We start from the raw sequence: 23,068 nt of genomic DNA on the forward strand, positions 1-23,068 counted from the left end.
ATTCAAGAAAGCCTTTGAGTACCCATTTGATATAAAAGATTTTATTTCATTTAAAAATTTTGTTGAAGACTGCGAAACGATTTAGCTTATCGGTTAAACATAAAAACATAAGTTTTATCTTGTTAAAAATTTCTCTAAAATTTCCTCAAAGTTCACGTTTTTGCAGATTCAGAATAAAAAATTACGAAAAATAACTTCATAACTATTTTCTCAGAAATTTTAATTACTCGCAATGATCGGGAATGTTGATTTTTGAGTGAAAACGTTTATTTTCAAAATATTTGTAATGTTTTATAGCTTTGCCGAAAAAGCGCAAAAATTTATTTATTGAACTTTCGTCTGTGTTTTAAAGTTATCTAGAAAATTAGAGCAGAAAAATAAAAATTAATGAATATTTGGAATCAGCGCTCTAAAATTAACAAAAAATAACTTTTATATTTTTCACACTTTGCACATATCTTGGTTCCTAAGTTTTATACAAACAACTTCAAGATATGATCGTTTAACGCCTTAAACAGATATGTATATCCTCTAATCTTACGTTGTAGATTCGATGATCCAGATTCCAGACACCGAGACTTGCTTGCTCCAAAATTAAAAAAAAAAATGAAAAAGCGATAGTTTTGGAAATAATTTTTCTTTTAGAATGAATTTTTCAAAATTCGGAATGAGTTCGCTATGTTTTGCCAAAAATCGGTATTCGTTTGTTTCTTTTTTTTTGGAAATTTTGGTCACAAAAAAGTAAAAAACAGATGTAAAAACCGATCTTTTCAATCGCTTAATCATCAGAATTGTTTCAGTCACTGCAAAAAAAAAAAATTAACGAAGTTGAAGTAATTTAACACATTTTTGTATTATTAGAGTCTTAAAATACAAAGCAAAGTTGTTTGGCGAATTTTTAAAGGAAGGTGCTTTATTTTAACTTTTTGTCAATCTGAATCTTATCTAATAATTCTAACGTCTAAATTTACTTTGCACATACTTCGCAGTATTTTTGCAGTAAAATTCACATTTCACAAAAAAAGTTGTACCAATTTTATTGAAGTAATTTAATTTGCGCTGCGATGTTTCACAAAAAAAATGATTGGTGGACTCAACTGTGTTTATCGAAAATGCAAGTTGCCTATGCACTACTCTATGTGAGACATTGAACTTAACTTGTGGTTTAAATTTTGTTTTTAAAATGCATATTTCAAAACTGATTGAGTTTTTCAAATGATTCCTTGTTCGGAAATCTGAATGTTTTATTAAATCTGAATTCTATAATCTATTTCCAACACATGATTCGTAACAAATGGGAATTTTAAGGACGAATAATGTTGTTCATTTTCGAATCCTCTATACATACAAACCCCATACAATTTTTATCATTCTAACTGTATTTAAAGCTCTAAATCCGTGGAGAATTTTCACCACCAATCGGGAAAACGAACTGGTCATATTTTATCAAATGTCTGTTGTAAAATTGTTCGATCGAGAAACAACACAATAATAATAATTTAAACATCTGGAATTGAAGGAATTTAAACCCATTTCAGTATAAGCATAGTGATGATAAGTTCTTAGGACTTGTGTGCTAAAAGACGTAGAGCTATTTTTTGTTTATATTTTTTTCAAATTTGGTTGATGGATACCTTTTAATAGGGGCTTTTTTGGGATCAGATTTGTTAATCCTTTTCTTATCACAGGTTCTATCGTATTAGAAATTGTTCTAATTTCATTTAAAAAAAATTTTATCACCTTTTTTGGAGCCATGATGAGATCGTTATTCATAAGAAATAGTAAATTTCATTTAATTGAATATTTTTCATAATATTGGGAATTTTTTGGAAAAAGGGGCCTTAAACCCATAATTAATTATATTACCATGATCGATCAGTAAAAAAGTTTTGTGAGAAAGGCTATTTAAAATCAGCAGTTCGGCTTTTTTATTCAAGCTTGATTTATCCTGATTTTTATATTCATGATTTCCTGAAGTTTCGAAAAAAAAATGTTGGCAAGTTAAAATTAGATAAAAAAAAGGACAGTAAAGAGAGAAAAAGATGGCCGCAATTCCGGTCTATCTCACAGAGCTTGGCATTTTCCTGGATGTTTTGAGCATTTTTCTCAAAATCAAGCAAAAAAAACTACCGAGTAATAAAATTATGAGATTTTTTAATCCAACAATGTAAATTTTAAGAAAGCATCATCAAAATAAACATAAAAAAAAGAAACTAGTCAGACCCACAACTTAAAGGTTGTTTTGAATACCAATCGCAATATTTTTCAAATTTTAGAGTGAAAGTTTTACATAATAAAATCGGTTTTCATCAGGTGTTCAATTAAATCCCTCGCATTTGTTCGGCCAAATTGGGAAGTTACTTTGAAGCCTTTGAATTTTATAAAAAGCACCTGGATTAAGTCATCTCATTATGACGCCTTTGCAGCTGGAATTTGGATGATAAAATGCATATCCAAGACATGAGCGTATGAGTTTAAAAATCATTACTTTCGATTTCATAATGGCAATCTTTTTTCGATATCTGTGCTTTTCCAGCCATACCTTCTTATTATCCGGAGATGGTCAAATCTTGAAATAATGTCAGAAACAGTCTTTCTCGAAGAATCTCGAAGCATACTCAGCAACACCCCTTCAATATTATGCTTTCTCAGTCACTCTGCTCTTTTCACACTAGACCAGGGATGAGCAACGCGCGGCCCGCGAGCCGCATGCGGCCCTCGAGACATATTTGTGCGGCCCGCGAAGCTTATCTCAAATTAAATTGATTTCACGATTTTTTTTCTACGATAGTTTGTTAATTATCATAAAATAGCAGTCCCTACTAAAGCAAAAAATTGATTTACAAATAACTTGATAAGCACGTCACTTCTTTGCATTTGCATTTATCCCATATTCATAGAGATTGTTGACTTTTTAATAAGGTTCAAGCTTTTTATTGAATTCTTTCAAAGGCATAGATGCAATATTATTTGTTGAAAAAGTGTAATATTCAGTTACTTTAGTCATTATTTTTCATTTTAAGCAAAGTTAAAATTGTATGATGAAGTTAAATGTTTGTGTTCTTGATTAATTCCGTAAATAAGAAAAGTTTTATAATGAAGACTGGGTGCACGATTAAAGATTTGTAATCGACATGACTTAGCGAAATTTAATTCCTCAACAAAAACAATACCTATAATTCTTTAATCCACCCCTAAAAGTTTATAACGGGCCTCATTTTTGGTGCCTATATTTCAATACCTTATTTTACGGTCTTAAATTCAGAACATTTCACAAATTTTGTCTATCACTTCTAGTTTTGATTGATTGGATTGATAAATAAAGTTGCCAGAATTTTTTCAGCACGTACCCGGGCCGGACAAATCCGGGCTATTTTATCTAAAAACTAATTTTAAAATATCGACCAATAATCCGGGCTATATATTCGGGAAAATTTTGTCAAAATCCAGGAATTACTCGACACAAATCAAGAAAAAAAACTTTAAAACAATCTTTTTTTTCAACAGCAGTTTTTAAATCGTATTTAAGTCTTTCAAAAAATTTCTCATTATTATTTTTAAGTTTTATATGTCGTTTTGGATGCAAAAAATAAAAAAAAATTACAACACATTTCTTTATTTTTTGTTTTGGAAAATAAATTGAATAAATCCGGGTAAGATCCGAGATTTTTTTTAATGAAATCCGGGCAACCGCGCCGGGCCGGACTTTTGTCAAATTTTGTGTTAAATATCCGGGCAAACCTGGATAAAACCGGGCAATCTGGCAACTTTATAATAAATATAAAAACTTACTTAAAAACCAAAAGCTGATTTTGAATCAATTTACTACCCTTCATTCAATCAAGCAAGTCGCGAATGTCATAAAAATGGTAAAACGACTATAATCGAAACAAAAAAAAATCAATCAAGCACACAGATATTGCCAAAGTATTCTAGTATCAGGGATACATCGCTTTCAAAAATTGAATTCTACAATATATAGAATTACTAAAAATAAGATTACAACTTCTTCTGACATCATTAAAGAAAGTTATTGAATATTGAATATTTAATATTTTAACTCATTCAAAAACTTTGTTGAAGACTGCGAAATGATTTGACTTTCGGGTTTAAAAATATCCAAAGATTCAATTTAGATTAATTTTGCTTTGAAATCTCATCAAAAATACCGTTTTTTGCAGGATTGGAAAAAAAACAAACAGAAAACTTCCATTAATTTTTCCTCAGAATTAAAATTTACTTGCAGTCTTTGGGAAAGTTGGTCATTAAGTCAATAAGTATTTGTATTTTAAATTAGTGTTCAAAAAGTACACAAATTGAATAACTTATTTTCTACCTATTTTTTAAAGTTATCTCGAAAACTTGAGTTCACAAAAAAAAATTGAGAATTTATTAATCGACTTTTTTCGGCGAGTTTTGGAATAATTTAAAACCTTTTTTACCAGTTGTCCATACGGACAAAGGGAAGACAATCGTAATAATGAAAAAGGACGAATACGACGAAAAAATGCGAAACCTTCTCAACGACCAAGAAACTTACGTTAGTCTTGAGAAGGACCCAACAACTGCTACTTTGAAGAAAATCAACGACATTATTACCGATTGGCACAAACGTGATTACATTGATAAACGTACCATGTACCGTTTGAAAGTTTTTCACTGTAATCCTCCAAGAGCGTATGGTCTTCCAAAAACCCACAAAGAGGGTAGACCACTTCGCCTGATAGTGTCCACAATCGGCACCGCCACTTACAAAGTGGCCAAATACTTGACCGGGATTTTGAACAAAATCGCCGGGAAGACGAATCGTCACATCAACAACAGCTTCGATTTTGTTGGCGAGATGAGAAAAATCGTTCTCCCCCCAGAGACGGTTTTGTTCTCACTGGACGTGGTTTCGCTATTCACAAACGTCCCTGTGGATTTTGCGATGGAAACGATCGAGACACGTTGGGACGAAATAAAACAGCACACCAAAATTGAAAAAAGTAATTTCTTGCAACTATTAAATTTAGTGCTGAAATCTACTTTCTTTCAATATGATGGGAAATTCTACGCCCAGAAGTTTGGGGTCCCGATGGGCTCACCTTTGAGTCCAGTGGTGGCTTCGATAGCTCTCGAACGAATCGAAGAGTCTGCGCTTGCTGAGCTACGGTCCAAGGGGATCACGCCGTTATTTTTTAAAAGGTACGTTGATGATTGTTTGGTGGCTGCTAAAAGTGATCAACAAACTGAAATCGTTGACACTTTCAACGGTTTTCATCAACGGCTACAGTTTACCATCGAACGTGAGAAAAGTGGAGAAATCAAGTTCCTCGACACAATTTTGCGCCGGGAGGATCATGAGATAACGACGGAGTGGTTCCCGAAGGACGAGAAAGGACGCTATCTGGACTTCAATTCTTTAAGTCCATTTTCCCATAAAAAGAACACTATTGTCGCTTTAGTAGATAGAGCTATCAGACTCACGCATACAAAATACAGGGAAAAAAAACGCTCAACACGGTTAGAAATATCCTAAAACTAAATAACTATCCAAAAAATATTGTTACCAATTTAATTAAAGAACGGACTCACAAAATTTATAACGGTCTCAGTGTAAACAGAAAAACACTAAACAATTTTGTCACCATCCCATATTGCGCAGGTTTAGGAGAAAAACTTTCGAGATATCTCTGGCAATTTGACATAAATGTTGCCTTTCAACCTGTGGATAAAATTAAAAACCTGATTCTCACAAAAACCAAAGACAAAATCCCCAAAAACAAAAATATCAATGTTGTATACGAAATTAAATGTGGAGAATGTGAAAAGTCATACATAGGTGAAACTAGTCAATTCTTAGAAAAGCGAATAAAACAACACAAAACAAATGTATCAACAAAACAAATGAGTACAGGACTAGCACAACACAGTATAGAAACTGGTCACCTATTTAATTTTGAAAAAACAAACATACTAGAAAGAGTAGCAGGCTATAATTCTAGAATAGCTGCTGAGACTTTTTACATTAAAATTAAAGGTGATGATAATGTAGTAAATAGACAGAGGGACTCGTGTAACTTTAAAACAGCTTACGACCCTGTAATCTCAAAATTGAAACAGACACTGACAAACAAATGTAAACGTAAAACAAAACAAACTGACCGAAAACAAATAAGAATAGACGGAGGCCAGTAAACTGTAAGATTTTTAAAATTGTTAATTAAGATAAAATTTATCGTTTAAAATACATTTTTAGAGTCCACTGAAGAAGAGCGAATGCCATAGTAGCTCGAAACGTATGGACAACTGGTAAAAAAGGTTTTAAATTATTCCAAAACTCGCCGAAAAAAGTCGATTAATAAATTCACAATCTATCGCGGCGATAAACAAAAAATTCAAAAAAAAAATTGAATATTGGAATTCAGCGCCCTTGAATGAATCAAAATCAGTTTTGAGATTCCTTTCTCCATGGAAAAATGTGAATTTTGTTGTTTTATGTTATTTATGATGTGTTATTCAGAAATTTCTTATGGATCCAGAAATTTCGTATGGAAATCATGCCAATCATTGATTAAATTGAGTGATTTTATTTCAAAATTATCAATCAATATTACCAAAGCCATATGACTTTCATGATTTAGCCATAGCAAGCCTAACCAAGAGGAATCCAAATTAAATTGATAAAATTTATGAGATCTGTAGAAAAATTCCAGGTTGAAAAATGTAAACTTTAACATTGAAAAATCTGATTAAAAATCTGTGAGTTAAAGAATTTTTCATGATTTTGAAACCTTGCTCAACATTTCAATGTGATGATTTCATACGAAACTTCAAATAAAAAAAAATAAAAGTTACCTTTTATAAAACAAAATATAGAGGCTTCACGACAAAATTTAAATAAATTGTAAAAAAAACATTTCGAAAATGTGCACAGAAAAATGGTTAAGCTCCATGAAACTTTTAAATGGAAGTGATGATAAAAAATACCACCGCATCGTTTCGAACAAAAAAGGGATTTTCTTAGAAAACTGTTCAAGTCAAGACTTTCAAAATAATTCGTTATTAATAAGTAAAACGGAAGCAATTGTTTTTTTTTTTGTTAAAAAATCATATTCTGTATACTTTTCAAATCAATAAAACAATTAAATCATTGAAGAATTATCAAATAGAGTGATGAACCTATTCAATTTCGATTAGCTTAATCACCTAAAATTAAAAAAATGTTTATGCAAGTACATGAAATCGTTTTATTTATCCTTTTCCAGTTTTGTTTTTGTCAAAAATTTGTAGTTATAAAAAATTGCGTAAAGCTCTGTAAACTATTATTACCTAATTTTATTATAATGCGGCCCGCGGAAAGAATTTCAAATTCAAAGTGGCCCGTTGCTTCAAAAGGTTGCTCACCCCTGCACTAGACCATATAGGTGGTGAATATTTTTACCAAAATTGCCTTATTTTGAAGCTAGCGGATAGCAGAAATTGATTGTTTATAATGCAAATTTCGCATCATGAATTCGCCTACTCTTTATGTAAGTTGAAGTTGAATAAATTTGAGTTTTTTTCAAAAGTCTTTAGATTTTAAAAACATTATGGCCCACGGGCCAAATTGATTTCTGACTATTGAAGACCACCGCATTGATGCAAAAGTTTTCTCTTTATATGAACAAAAAGAGCCCACATACAGATCCATAATGCTGTATTTTCATAAAAAAAAATCTATTTCTGCTCTCCGCTAGCTTCAAAATAAGGTTTTTAATAATAGAATTAATACTTTTAAGTAAGTTTTGATAATAGTTATGGAAAAATCCTTCGAATCTAGCGAAATATTGCTGCCAATGTTCGATCTAAACCAAACATCATTCAATATGCAGTTTTATGCTTAGTCGCGTGAGAGTCCAGATTGCAGATGCAAATTGCGTAAGTAATTGACAATTTGAATGATTTAGTTTCGTCGAAAATTGGAACAATTTTCAAAGCAACAACAACGGTACGAGCGCCATATCTCGAATCAAATTTGAAACCGCGCGCATACACATGGCCTAGGTTCAGTCAGTCGGGTTTTGATTTCATTTCCATTTAATTTAGCCGAAATGCTTGTACAAAATACAAATCACGTTAATGGGTTCTCTGCCTTCGAATCCCAGGCTTTGGGATCAGAGTTTCAATAAATTCTGATCCTGTGTCAAAGCTTCGCTGGCTAAATGACGCCTAGTTTTGATGCGTGTTTGCTTGCGTACGTCCATCCGTTCGGAGATAGGACCTAGTAAAACCTCGACGAACTGCGTACGAGCGTGTGGATTGGCAAAACAAGATCTGTTTTTGGGTTGATAGAGAAAACTAACAACATCGGTGCCATCTAAATGGTGTGTGTTTTCCGTTTTTGCCTTTCGTCCCAACTGAAACCTCAACCCCACCTAGGAAAGGGGGGATGATTTGATGTTAGTCGGCTAGTGAAGTTTCCTCACAGAACAGAAAACCAGAACGCCAGAACGACGAGACTCCCTCTCGGATAAACTATTATGCAAATGTAATTAAAACTTTTCGATCGGTATTTACACAGAACTTTAATTAAATGAAATCAGAGTTTTCCAGATGCTGGATGCTGGTGTTGCTGCTGCTAAGGTCCTTCCTTGGTGCGGGCGTATGCAATGTGCGTGCGTATACCCCTATAAGTGTTTGCGGTTTATCAAACTGCAACTAACGGTAATGAAATCTGACGAAACCATGCTGATTGCTTGCCAACTAATATTAGGAAATGAAATAAGTCTATGGTATTCTCTTGAAAAAGAGTTTCAATCATTTAAAAAATAAGTGATAATTTAAAACTTGTCTGAGCTTCTATCAGGATGTTATAGGCTGATTTCAGATTCAAACCTTCTCATTTTTATGGAGGAGCAACTCATGACATAATTTACCTATTAAAAGAAGCCTTCATAAAGGCGTTCAATATTGGAAACATCAATTTTTCTCGAACATACGAATTTCACACCGCAACTTTCCTAAGACTTTAAATTCCTGAAATTGTTGTTCGCTGCTCTGGACGTAAACCCCACGAAATTGGAAAACTGCGCGTGAGTGACCCATTTTAATAAACTTCAAATACGAAACCGTTTTGACAACAGATTGGTTCCTTCGGAAGGAAACCCATTCCAAAGTAGAAAATATGAACGAATCTTCTCCTCGACGAGTTTTCCATTGTTTCTAACCAACTGTTTTTTTTTCGGCCTTTCAAAGCTTTCACGCTAGATGCAATAAACATCAACGTTCGGTTTTGAATCTGTCAAAGGCCGGCTCTAAAAAATCGTGTTGCTGAGCTGTGTGGTCAGATGCCCCTATTTGGTTCCATGGGATGAATACAAACAATTTTGGTTATGCATGGTCCGAACGATTCTAAACAAACGGTCTCTTTGAAGAGAAGTGCGTTTTTCATTTTGCCGTTCGCGAGAGTAATTCGTTCACTTCCTTCGGTCGTACTGGGCAGTTGGTCCAATTTTTCATCAACCCAAAAAAAAAGAAAAACGCGAATCGAAATTTTTCAATCATAGCTGCAGCAAGCTCCGGGACCGTAAAAATTGGGAATGATTTTCCGTCCATTCGGGGACCCTTTCTTCTCTCGCTGTTCCTGCACCACATCACAAGTCACGGCACCGGCAGAGTCAAAGATGTGGCAGATTTTTCGCGAAACCCGTTTGACCAAACCCGGCCCGAAAACGATCGAACGCTCTAATGAAAACCATGGCATGAAATAACTGTTTTAATTGAATTTTCCCGCAAACTTGCCAAACGAGGATGAATTAATTGAACTGGCCAGCTCGGCAGCCTGTGTGTGTTCTCTGGAAAGGATTGAAAAATTTCAACGGGACCAACAAAAAAGAACCGAGGAGCCTGGAGGCTATCGGGACTTTGGGGCACTGACTGTACAGGCGAGAGAGTTTTTATTCGAATAGAAATTGAAGTCGATTTTAGTCGGCCACAAAGGCATAATTTGGCGATCGAGATTGACAGATTGATTGGTTTCGAGATAATTGTTTTGGCTTCGTTTGTCATGGAGAAAAATTTGGGAGATAACTGAGTTGCACCGGTTCAATGAGTATTTAATAAGTTTTGAAAGTGGCGAGGCTCTTGAAGCAAAAAAATTATAAATTTTAACATAATTCGCCATTAAATATTTTTTTCAAATTTTTGCAGAAAAAAATCGATACACAAAGCTCAACATTTGATTATGCTTCGGTTTGTCTCAGAGAAATAAACGAAATATATAGTTATATCCCTTTTGTGAGTGTTGTCAAAGAGAAGTCAATTTTTTGTATAACATTGAATGTCTTTTCTGGGATACAAGTTAAGTTTTTGCTTTGTTCACATTGTACTGCAAAAATCAAGGAATATTTCCATGAAAAGTTAAATTTTTTGGGACTTTCAACATTTTTGGCAATTTTTGAATCAAAAAATTTGTTTTCCCATAAAAATTTCCATAAAATATTAGAACTCATTGCGCTTATTCTGGACTGGGTGGATCGTTTCCAATTTTTTTTTTATTTCTGGCAACAAAAACAACAAAAAAGAGTTATGGGAGATGTACAAATTTAAGAATTTGAAGTATTTATACTAAGCTTGCAGCGGTCTAATGTACTACACTCAGATACTGAAGTCCTAGTTGGTTCAAATCCGGTGATAATGCTGGGCATTGAGATGAACTGGCAAATTCTGTTTTCACCAATTTCTGATTGATCAAAGCTTTTCACGTTGGTGCTGAATGCTGTTGAAATCAACAATTGTCTTTGACTAGAATCATTTTAGCACAAGGATATATAGGGCCTTTGAAAATGTGCTGAAAGAAGTACTCCTTGCTTAGTTTAACGCCCCTGTCAATTAATAGCGTTTGTAATTTCCCTTTCGTCGATTTTTTTTACCCAATAAATCAGAGTCAATAACATATCGTCCGAAAAAAAGTTGAGACCTGCGTTCGTCTTCAGCAAGAACCGAGAGTTCAAACTAGCTGCAGCTAAAGACTTCATTGACTTTTGTTACTTCTGTGATATTGAAGTTATCATGGAAATAGCCATTTCAAATGTCATTAAATGTCACTGAAGAAGTCACTGAAGATGTCATGGATTAGTATGGGTGGCCAACAATTTTAACAGGTGGGCCAAATTTCGAAGATGAAATAGCCTGGCGGGCCACACCACCATTTTTTTTTTTTTTTCAAATAAGTATTCAGAGCAAATACAAAAATGAATAACTGATTTTCAGTAATGATTTGGTACAGGTTTCTACTGACTCTACTTTGATAGATTGGAAAAATAATTTAAACATTTTTTGAGAGCTCGTTTCTCAGTGCAAATTATTATTTTCATTGCTAAATTAAAAACATTTTACGACTAATATAATATTTGTGTTTATCCAGACCAAATTAAATATCGATACAAATTATATACAGCAGGGGTTATGACCAATTTATAAGTTTTTAATTTAATTATTTTATATTTTTAACTTCGGGTGGATAAATTTGTTGCAGGAATGTCTAATAGTGTTTTCAAACAAAACAATGATTTTTGACTTCTGTATCGTGTTGAGTTGTCGAACTTTTACTTAAAAATGTAACAAACAATATGATGTGATTATATGTATTGACTGCAAACGTCTTGAAAAAAAAATTTCAACTCACTTTTAACATGTGCGTTCTGCTTCAAGAATGCCCATTTCAGATGTCGTAGTTTAATCGGCAGTGTTGCACAAAAATGAAGGATCATTTATTCGTTTTAAAAACAAATTGTTCAGAAACTTATTATAACCAAACCTTCATCATATTTTACAAACTGAACTCGCAATTCAAAATGCAGTTTCAAATTAAATGCATACTATAAAATTGGATTTTCAAACAGTCTCCACGGCTATAGAAACATCCAACGAATACTTTTTTTTCAAATTTTGACACTATTCAAACAGGTTTAAAAAATTTGAAGATTGAAAATGAAACTGAACATAAAGGTGTCGGAACTTAAAAAAAACGCAATCTTTTCTGTCCGGCAAAGCCAAAAAAGCTACATTTTATCATTTAAAAAAAATTATATCCATGGCTAACGTTCTTCCTTTCATTGATTCTACTGTTTTTTCAATCTTTTGATCATATTTGAAAAGTCGTTTTTTTTTATTTTGTGAGCATTGTTTAAATTTTTAAACAATTTCACTAGTTTTAAAAGTCATGGTTGAAACACAATTTTTTTAAAATAAATCAAATATCTAATTTTGACAATGACAGCACATTTTAACATATTTATCTATAATAGAATAATTGTTTCACCAGTTTTAACTGAATAATAACAAAGATTTTCAATGGTTTCGAACTTTTGCGAATGTAACATCGATATGAGGAAAACTATATAATCTGACGGGTGTGAGGCAAGCTTCCTTAAATTTCCGAAAGATTTCCGATTTGCGACTTTAAAACACACGATATTTTGCAGCTTCCAAAATTAATAGTTCAGGAGTATTAGATTTAACATTTTTCCATAACAAAACCCATTTAGCAGATATTAAAACAAGGCACATCAAAACGCATTGAAAGTTAATAGCTTTTCAAAAGAAATATTTTAAAAATGTTAGCAGTGAAAATCTATGTTAAAAATAATAAATAAGCTACAAAGGGGCCGTTCACATACCACGTGGACAACTTAGGGGGGGGGGGGGGCTATAGAAATGTTCACGCTTGTCCACGGAGAGGGGGGGTAGGGGTTTGGGTCATGTCCACGTGGACATACTTACTTTAAAAATATTTTTTAAAGGTGAATAAATATTTAGATGTTGTAATCAAAATCTTAAAATTGCAAAACTTTCCATTTTAAGTTTAAACAATTAGTAGCTACTTGAAATAAATGTGATTATTAAGAAATTTAAAATTTTAAAAATTATTTTATATCAGGAAATTCATTATCGGTTTTTTTTTTCGAAATCAGCCATTTCAATAACAAAAAGGCAAAAATTGGTGCTTTCTAACTGTCAAATTATTGGAAGTATTAAAAAAAAAACTATTTCTAATCTGTCCACGTGGACATCCGGGTTAGGGGGGTAGGGGTTTTCCAAATGTCCACGCTTGTCCACGGAGGGGGAGGAGGGGGTCAAAAGACTCATTTTTCTGTCCACGTGGTATCTGAACGGCCCCAAAAACTATTGAATAGTACCTTCTGCAAAAAATGAGCAAATTTTAAAATTGGGTGAAAATCTGAAGACATCTTGCGCAAATTGCCTTATAGAGTAACAATTTTGCCGTGATATTTACAATAAAAATTGCCTTATAGAGTAATGATTTTGCCGTGATATTTACAATAAAAATAACATTGGTTTCAATGGAAGCTAGCAAATGAAGAAAATTCTTCCTTATAAACTGCCTAAAATACTACATATTGACAAATAAATAATTCAATTCGTTAATAAATATGTTTTGATTTTCGGTATAACTTCGTAATAAAATTTACAGATTTTTTGAAAATATCATATTATGTAAATTTATTTTTCAGCATATCGGTAAAATTTATATTCTTGGAGAAAGAATATCAGAATTGAAAATTTATAAAGATGGATAGAAAAGTGAGAAGAAAAAATGTTGCGGGTTGTATAGTGTACGTTAATAAGTTTTCCTCGCAAAAATGCTCTTTCGCTCTTTACAACATCTGTAAATTTTCTCCTCACTTTTCTATCCAACTTTATCAATTTTCAATCTGATATTGAGCGGGGTTCAAATGATCTCAATGTACTCTTTTTGGTGTTCTGGGATATGGTAACCCTAGAATAAAGGCAATTGTTACTTTCGAAAATTAAATTTTTAGCTTAAGCGACTTATATGTTCATGAAATGTCCAAATCTGGTGTTTTCAGAATAAAATGAAGACTTTAGAATTTTTAAAATCACGTAAGGGGGGACCAAAGGAAATCGAAAAAATCAAAATGATAATTTTGATGCCAATTTAAATGCATGAAACGTCGAAATCTGGTGCTATTGAAAAAAAAAATTGCTCAAAAACCGACTATCTAGGACTTTCGGATAACCGGCCGTTAAAAAACTAAAACTTTGAGCACTTTGAAGCACCTCTAAACCAAGTCCAATTGAACTGAAATTTCTCACAGAAATTATTTTTAGATATGGTGTATATTTTTATATTTATTAAAGTGTCTAAAGTATTGCTCACGAGATCACTCACGAAATTATTACTATCATTATCGCTTATTCCTGAAAGTTATGTGCTTTTTAGCAATAACAATTCAAGATTATGAAATTTCTTATAGAAGGATAGAAAGGGAGTTTAAATGAAAAAAAAGAAAACATTAATAAAGACAAGCCTTTTAAAATGCACGGAGCTAAAACATAAGAATAGAATATTTTGCATGTTTTACTATTGAAGTTATTCACAACCATATTATGGTTTTCTTCAAAAAAAGAGTCAGCAACTAGAAGTAACAATTGTTTTTTTATATACGTTTTAGGACTTGGAAGCTTTAACAATTTTTATCATCTGAAGTTTGTAAAAAAATGTTTTCTTTTTCATTCTTAAGGCAGCGGTGTTAATTATTTTCCAAACAATTTTCACAAGCTTAAAAATTAAGATTGATTAAAGGAAATTTGAAGTTCAAATTCAGCAAAATTTTAACATTTATTTGATAGAAAAAAGCTATTTAATTTTTTTTTAGTTTTTCATGGGGTTTCATCTTTTTACGTTGTATTATCGACATCTGATAACAAATATCTGGGTTCTTTTTTTTGGTGACATTTGCTACAAACTATACAATGCCTTAATTATTTTAAACAACACGTTTAGTTTAATTCTTAGATAAATGGATTTTGATGTTCAAAGAAGATCCAAATTTTAATGTTGCACCTAATTTTGAAAACATTACTGTTTTTTTTTTCAAAATCCCCTAAAATTGTCACTAGAGCTTAGCGCTCACCCAGAGGCTTTCATTGCTCCCATATACCGTCAAAATTGTTAAACATTTAAGATGTGAAAGTTTTTCTCAGATTCTTATCGAAAATTCTTGAGTGATGTTATATAGATTTACAAGTACACTTTTTCCAAATGATAAAAAAGTCATAAAAAATAAAACTTCATTAATAAGAATATAAATTTCAATTTTGTAGTTTTGGAATAAGCTGGTGAACTTATTTCAAAATCACCAAAGGAAACAGATTTAGAAAAAAATTATTCTTGCTACAAATTGGAAAAAATAGCGAGATAATTATCGTTTATATAACGTTTAGTTTATGTTTAATATTTTTGAACATCTATGAGTGCAACTTTTTTTTTTCTTTCAGTAGATATTCATATTCTTGACAACTATACTTGAATACTTTCTGTTACATTTTTAAAACCAACGAAAATTTTAAGGAAGTGCAAAATGAATGGCTAAAAATAATAAGAAAAAATCTTGATGATTTTGAAGATGATTTCAGTGAAAAGTAGAACTCACTGACAATCCTCTGGAGAAAAAATTGATAAGGTACACTGGGGTAAGTGGGGACGGTTTTTCGTATAGTTAAACTTAAAAAAATCATTAAAAAACCAGCAGTGGGTCAATTTTGACAAAATTGCGTTCAATGTGATGCAGAACATGTTGTTCACAAATGCTGAAGAGATGAGCTTGATAGACGCAAAGCGAAAAAAGTTATCACGTAAATTGTTATGGACGGCTGGTGTCTTCACTTACCCCGCTTTATGGGGTAAGTGGGGACGGTAGATTTTCCCTTTGATTTCTCAGGAAATTTTCAACAAATTTGTGTTTTTTTGGTTGAATACGTTACTTTATTGCTCGGACCGTCCGAAATTTTGAAAAAAGTTCATGGTACTATTAATCAGGCATCTTTCAATGATTATTATGTGTAATCCGATATTATCGAAAATATATACTTATTTTAGAAAAAAAACAAGTACTTTTCCCAATTTTTCATTATCTGAATGCTAAATAAAGCTAAATTGTATTGAATGAAGGAGAGAAAATTGAAAAAATGTGTAAACATCAAGTATGTATAAAGCCGTCCCCACTTACCCCAGATAGGGTTTGGAGACACAATTTTAGATTTTTGCAAATAAACCTTCGCAATTTTTAACCGTCGTTTCTTTTTCTAACTGGTTGTTCCGAATGTAAGGATTGTTTCAATGTAGAGTTTTTCGTCAAGAGCCAGCTAGTTTACGAGAAATTTGCGATCGAAAAAGATGCACATCAACCCCACATCGTAGTTAAAAATAGAAAATTTACAAAAAGTCACCGTAAACATCCGCAATTGTCGGAACCGTATCTCTTTTACAGTTATTGGATAGATTACAAGTAAATTTAACATTCTGCATTGAAAGTTTGAAAAAATAGTTCACAGTATTGTTTTAATAGCCACCGTCCCCACTTACCCCGGTGTACCTTATATTTTTATTTGTCTGGCAAAAAAGAGAGATTGAATCGGAGTACTATTGGAACAAAGATTTATTTTTTGTATGCCGTTAAAACTTTGTTCCGATCTTAACTTTACGGAACATAAGCAATACATTCTTCACCGAAAAATGTTGACAAAAAATCAAGATTCTCCCTACAATTCACTCTTACTTAAAAGAAACAATATTGAAAAAAAACTCGATTTGTTTTTAAAAAAAATTTAAAAGCTAGAAAACACACCGTAATGTAATACGCCTCAACTAATGGACAGAATGCACCATACTGATACACAGTGGTCCAATTTCCAGAAAAAAAACATGGTACAAAGTATATTTTCAACATTTTTGGCTCGGAAAATTACTTATTTTTTTTTATAATTTTACCGAAAAAATTTGAAAAAATATAATAGCTCAATAAGGTGTTTTCAGTATGAAAATTTTCTTACAGTTTGCTGCAAAATATCTTATATCCTAGAATAGTTTTTTGAAGCTATAATCAATTAACAAAAAACACAAATAAAATTAAATCAAATCAGGTTAACATAGATTTCAGATTTGGAGCTGAGCACTAATATTTTATTACCTACTTATGAGATGTTCAGAATTAGTGAATTATGCAAAACAACTGTTTCGAATATACATATTCGGTGATGCTAATGGAAAAATTGAAAGATTTTTTCCGTCTCGCTACATTTATAGATTCCTAGTCAATTTATGAAGGTTCTCAATCAAACCTTACTTTGCCAAGTTGAACATCTTCATTAACTCAAAGTGTGAAGCTTCAGAATCTCGACCATCAAAAGGAAAACTCAGTAATTTCCAACACAAAAAAAAATCAGGAAAAATTAAATAACACAGAATACAGGGCTTATTGCATTTTGATCTTTTCTCCTTCGTTAATTATCTTAGCGAGTACTCGGAAGATCCGTCGTCGTCTTCATCGTTCTTCTTGTTGCCATCATCCATACAGGGCGACAAATCCTTCTCCTTGGTTATTTTTCCTTTTCTTTCCTCCAACATCGACTTGGCGGCCTTCCTTTTTGCCCGGGGTTCTTCATTTTTTAATTAAAAATTATGGAACGAAAATTGAATGTTTTCTCTCGCGCGCGCGTTCTGCCCTTCTTGGACCCATTTTCCACTTCCGTTGTTTTTGTCGCCCACTTTTCATTTCTTTTTTTGTCTCGCCGGGTGGCTCTGGAACCTGGTAAGGGGGGATGAATCATCACCATCACCACTAGCAAACAAAACGACCCCGGAGCTCGGCGGGTTCAATAATGTAAATTGAGAGCCATCTCTCGACCGAACCGAAGAGGAACGGAACGGATGACGCTTTTAAAATGTAATTAAACGTTCATAAATGGAAAATAATTTCATTAATTTTCATCTTCGCCCTCTCTGTTTCTTCCTCATCACACCAGGTCTGGTTCCAGAATCGACGGGCAAAATGGCGCCGGCAGGAAAAATCCGAAAGCTTGCGGTTAGGATTGTCACATTTCTCGCAGCTACCGCACCGTCTTTCGTGCAACGGGGCCAATCTTCCGGTGGATCCGTGGCTGTCGCCGCCCCTGCTCTCCGCACTTCCCGGTTAGTATGATTGGTTTAATTTTAGCTGAATGAAGGTTGTGAAATAAGACATCCTCATTATAGAACTCCACAATTGAAACAGCTTCGTGTATTTGAAAAACTTCTTAACAAACTTCGAAGTAAAATCACAATTTTGTTCTTAAAAACATGAAGAGTTTGTAATCAAATCTTTGCTCTATAACTAGCAATAATTTGTTGTTTGAGGTTAGGTTTGAATGTCTCATAACTAGGCAGAACTCTCAGCTTATCGGATTTTTTTTGGACATTCCAGCGATCTACACTTTGTTTTTCGCTCGGTCAAAATTGAAAATTCGGATATTAGACTTGATTTCCCTGATGGCCCTTAACCGTAGTTGCCGATCATGTGCTTCACTCCAATGCTTGATTTTAACTTTGTGGACATTTTTGACAGTGTTTGCTTACTTTTCTACCACTCATATTCAGCTATTCTTTGAATAATCAATGATTTTATCAGCTATCAATTTAAAAATGATGGATTTTGAAGGAAACTGTGCAAAACTTTTTTTCTCTTGCATCTTAAATATCTCAAGAACGCGTTAATTTTAAATTTTGAAAAAATGGGTCGAATAGTCCTTACTACAGGCAGCAAAATGTTGTCAAAATTTTGAATGTCGGATTACTAGTAAATGAGCTATCAGCAAAAGAAAGTGTCCAATTTCTAAAAGAACTAAGCTTCAAATGAAATTCATTAGTAATGTAATTTTTCATAAACTAAATTTTTAAATAACTGATTTTTTTCTATATTTGACATGATTTTCAATGGATAAATTTAAAAACCGAGGGATTCTACTTTAGACCAGATTTTTTTAGTACATATCTGAGTCGAACAAATTCAGGCAAATTTAATATAAAAATCTGACGAAGTCCGGACCAATTGATGACCAAATATCCGGTCAATATCCGCTAAATATCCGAGCAATTTCATCAAGACCAAGGAATTTCTCAACAAAAATCAAGAATAAAAAAAAATTTAAGAAAAATTGAAAAAAACAAATTCCATCAAAATTCATGGATATATTCTAAATCGTATTTAAGGCTTCCAAAAAGCCTTTCTTGATTATTTTTACTGAACTTTCTCAAAAAAAAAAAAAACTTTGGAGGTAAAATAAAATCAATGAAAAACTCGGAAAATTTTTAAAGGGTTCAAACATAGGACACTTTCGACTTTGATGTTCCATTATCAGAGCTGACATCACCAAAACTTTGTTTTATTAATACCAACAAATTAACGAAGAAGCCTATGTTGAACATTCAAATTGTTACTTGCAGATACGATCATGAACTATAAACAAAATTCATGAAGGATATAAAACTCCCATCTATTTATGAGAAAAACATAGTTATATTAAACTTACCGCTTTAATGGTCCAAAGTAGGGCAGCTTATCCTATACCATTTCACTTATTGTTGAAATGCAACGAAAAAAAAGAGATTTAAAACTGACGAAAAAAATTTTTTTTTAATGATAAAAATAATAAATTTAGCAATTTTATAACAATCATCACAAAGCAAAAAACACATAAAAAAGTGATGAATGTGCCGAAAACATGATAAAAAATAATTAAAAATGTCATAAAATGATTTATTTCGAGAAAAAGAAAATCCCCCGGTTCAATTTATTCAACACAACGTCTTCGAGTGTGTTGCCAAAATCGAAAGTGATAATAATAATTGAATGAATAAAAGAAAAGCATATCAAGTTTCAGTTAGGAAAATATTTGGATAATTTTTTACTAAAAATTAGCCTTTTTGAGCTTGTTTTGTATTAGTGTTTAAGTTTCAGTTTTTATAGCAATCGATCATTATGAATTGGTTTGTAATTAATATGATGAAAATAAAATCAAAGGATTTCGTATGCAAATAGCCAGAAGCCATAAGAATTGATTACATGTCATGTCGTTCTATTTTAATTTGTACTCTTTTCAAAATCGTTGCTATGGATGAATATTCTGAATGTGGTGCAATTCGTTGCCAGGAAACAAATATAAAGATCTATTTTCATGATTGTTGTTTTTAATTTGGTGGTATTTTGTCATACACCCCAGAGCTTGATAAGCATGGTAGCACTTACGTGTTGTAGTCGCATTTCCTTTTTTCAAACTCAAAATTAAGTTGTTTTGGTTCAAAACAGCACTTGGGTGGCAGTCCTCAAATTTGATTTTAACTGGGCTCTCGAACTCCGTTTTGAAACATCTCAAGGAGAACTTTTGGGTTCGAATCCCATAAGTGGCCGACAGGTAAGATGTATTTTCTCTTATAACTGACTATATAATCAGAATGTTCAATCAGTTGCCAGCTGGCCAGGTATATACACGGATGCCGCAATACCTGTAAATAAACTTGCCCACCTGATTGACTCGTTCTTCCAAAATATACCTACATCAACACAATACATTCACTCCATAATAGTTCATACGAAGCCATGGGGTCCGGGTATAGTGTACGCACTGCATTGGAGATTTGTCGAACTTCATAATCTAAAAAATGCATGTGAACTCATACTTGACAGAAACTGCAGTGAACCCGTGCACCCATGGTTGATAACCAACATACATACAAACAGGATGATAAGATGAACGTCAGACCACTGCAAGTTTTGTATGAAAATTTCAAATTCTTAAATTTTTACACCTCCCATAGCTTTTTTTGGTTGTTTTTGTTGCCAGAAATAGCAATTAAAATTTTGGAAGCGATCCATCCAGTCCTGAAGTAGCGCAACGAGTTTTAATTTTGTATGGAAATTTGTATGGAAATTCAAGAAAGTTCCAAACAATATAACTTTGAATGACTAATATTCCTTGATTCTTGCAAAACAATTCATGTGAACAAACTACAAACCTAACTTTTACCCCAGAGAGGATATTCCATGTGTAGGCCCAAAACACAATTTTTCCCGACATAGAACCCATCCACGACGATATAGAGGATTTCTTTTTAGAATCTACTTAAGACCGATTCCGATATTTCAAGTGCTTCTTTATTCGATGGATGCACGAATTCCACTGACCTCGTTTAATTGTTAATTCACTGGTCATCGTTGATTTTCGATAGTTTATAGCATAAAGTATTAGAAGAGTTCAATTCTGTAATTCAACAGTTTACACATGTTATACAAAATTTTCGTTTTCATTTTTTTTTTAATTTTATCGGTTTTGACTGCTTGCGTTCAACGCTGTGAAACCGAAGGATGCTTTCCATGGCCAGGAAATTTTTGATTTGTATAACATTTGCAAAAAACATTTCATAAAATTATTAAAAGCTCTAGTGAGCAAAGCCTGCGATTTTTAAATACTTTTTAATGGATTCAGATTTTTATTTTGAAATGGTTATAACTTTTATTCATGAAATGCTTAGCTGCTTGCATGTTAGCAAAAATGAAGCTTAAGAATAGTCGAAACCAAAATTGAAAGACCAATACTTCATTTGAAGCTTATTTGAATTTCCTGGATAATATAATGTGCAAAAATGTCTTCTTCCATACAAAACTAAAACGCGTTGCACTAACTCAGGAATCAACCAAATCATCTCAAATTTTACACTGATGCTTGGTGACCCATAAGACATCAAAAATATATATGGGAGCAAAAAGTCATTTTTTGCAGCGGTCTAATGAACAAAAATGGTAATCATTTCAAATTTTGATTAATTAAAACCTCATAGCTATAAATTGTCCAATAGTATGAAAACGATTAACACAGTAAATAATCCCAATCAGATCGTTAAAAAATTTACAAAACTTACAGAGCTTACAAGGCCAAACATGGTCCAAATTTTTGGCCACAGCCTGTGGCGTACATGATAGCCTTTAAACCAACTGTCTTGAGATCGAATCCCGATCACAGCATTTATAGCGGTTTTAGCATTTGTAAGATGCTAGCCTTCATACCCTCGAAAGATGTACGATAAGAGTTCAGATAGTTCTACTGCAAATATATATTTAAAAAAAAACAATGTGGTACCGTAAAACGGGGTAACATTGATCACCGGGGTAGCTTTGATCAACGTGAAATTTTGCCAAATAATCATTAATAACTAAGTCTATAGTTTGAATTTTTGAAAACTGTTTTCTACGTTTGAAAGCCTATTAATTGAGTATCAAATAGGCAAAATTTGGTTTGTATTTGAAATTTGTTTTCTGCTAGTAAAAATGTTATTTCAAAATCTTAAAATATCTATCTTTTCCAAGGCTCGCAAACAAACAGGTCTCGTGATGATACCAAAAAGCATTTAGAAGCAAACAAGTTGTTGAATGTGGAGGAACAACTTTTTTTCTTTGTATTTGTGTAGTTGTAGTGCTATTTTTATAGGCATTTAGAGATAGACTTTTTATATTTAAAAATAAAGGAGGTTTTCCAAGAGTAAGCCCGTATTGGAAAAATGGCTATGAGCCCTATCAAATGGTTAACTTTGAAGAAAAAATGCAAATGGGTATAGTGGGTGAGCCTAGAAGAACGTGTGAAGGTAAAATTTCATTTGTATTTTGAAGCTAAAACTATTTAGCAATTGTTATAACTTTTGCCCCTAAATGTATGCAGCATTAGTGTTCTTTTTTCGATTATAAATGTTTTTAAAAGAAAACGTTAAAAACTAGGTCAAATTGAGGAACAAGCATTTAAAATTTTATTATTATGGTTTTTTGTATTCTTTAAGATCAAAAAAAACTCGATAAAACCGTCAAAATAGAGACTGATCAATGTCACCCCAAAGCATCAAATTCTGAACAGAGACTAAATCGATTTTTAAATCAAATTTAAAGAAGTCTAATAAATTTCTTCAACCATGTTTTACGTTCATAGGAGCCCAGTACTGGTTTTAAAAATATTAAACATGCCACATTCCCCTTAACAGAAAAAATAATCGAAAAATATTGAAAAAAGTGATCAATCTTACCCCGGATTACGGTAATTGAAGTTCGATTTTATCAAAAATTTAATTTAAATATTGCTTTAAAAAAATCACTACAGAACTTTTGATAAAATTGTACCTATGGTTTTCAGTGACACCACATTTAAATTCTATCAATACTGTTGAAATTTTTATTTATTGCTGGTTTTTTTAGATTTTAAC

The 23,068-nt window shown here is 32.4% G+C and overlaps 1 protein-coding gene across 3 annotated transcripts in view; it reads left to right on the forward strand.

Annotated features, from left to right (window-relative positions):
- LOC129756514 (retinal homeobox protein Rx) overlaps positions 1 to 23,068 on the forward strand; it is a 133,525-nt gene that overhangs the window by 107,524 nt on the left and 2,933 nt on the right. For all 3 annotated transcript variants that reach the window (XM_055753423.1, XM_055753422.1, XM_055753421.1), the window contains exon 5: positions 17,815 to 17,980. In XM_055753423.1, coding sequence (XP_055609398.1) covers positions 17,815 to 17,980 — 166 coding nt within the window. The remainder of the gene's footprint in view (positions 1 to 17,814; positions 17,981 to 23,068) is intronic.

This window comes from Uranotaenia lowii, chromosome 3 (assembly GCF_029784155.1).
Source record: "Uranotaenia lowii strain MFRU-FL chromosome 3, ASM2978415v1, whole genome shotgun sequence".
NCBI classification, from domain to species: Eukaryota; Metazoa; Arthropoda; class Insecta; order Diptera; family Culicidae; genus Uranotaenia; species Uranotaenia lowii.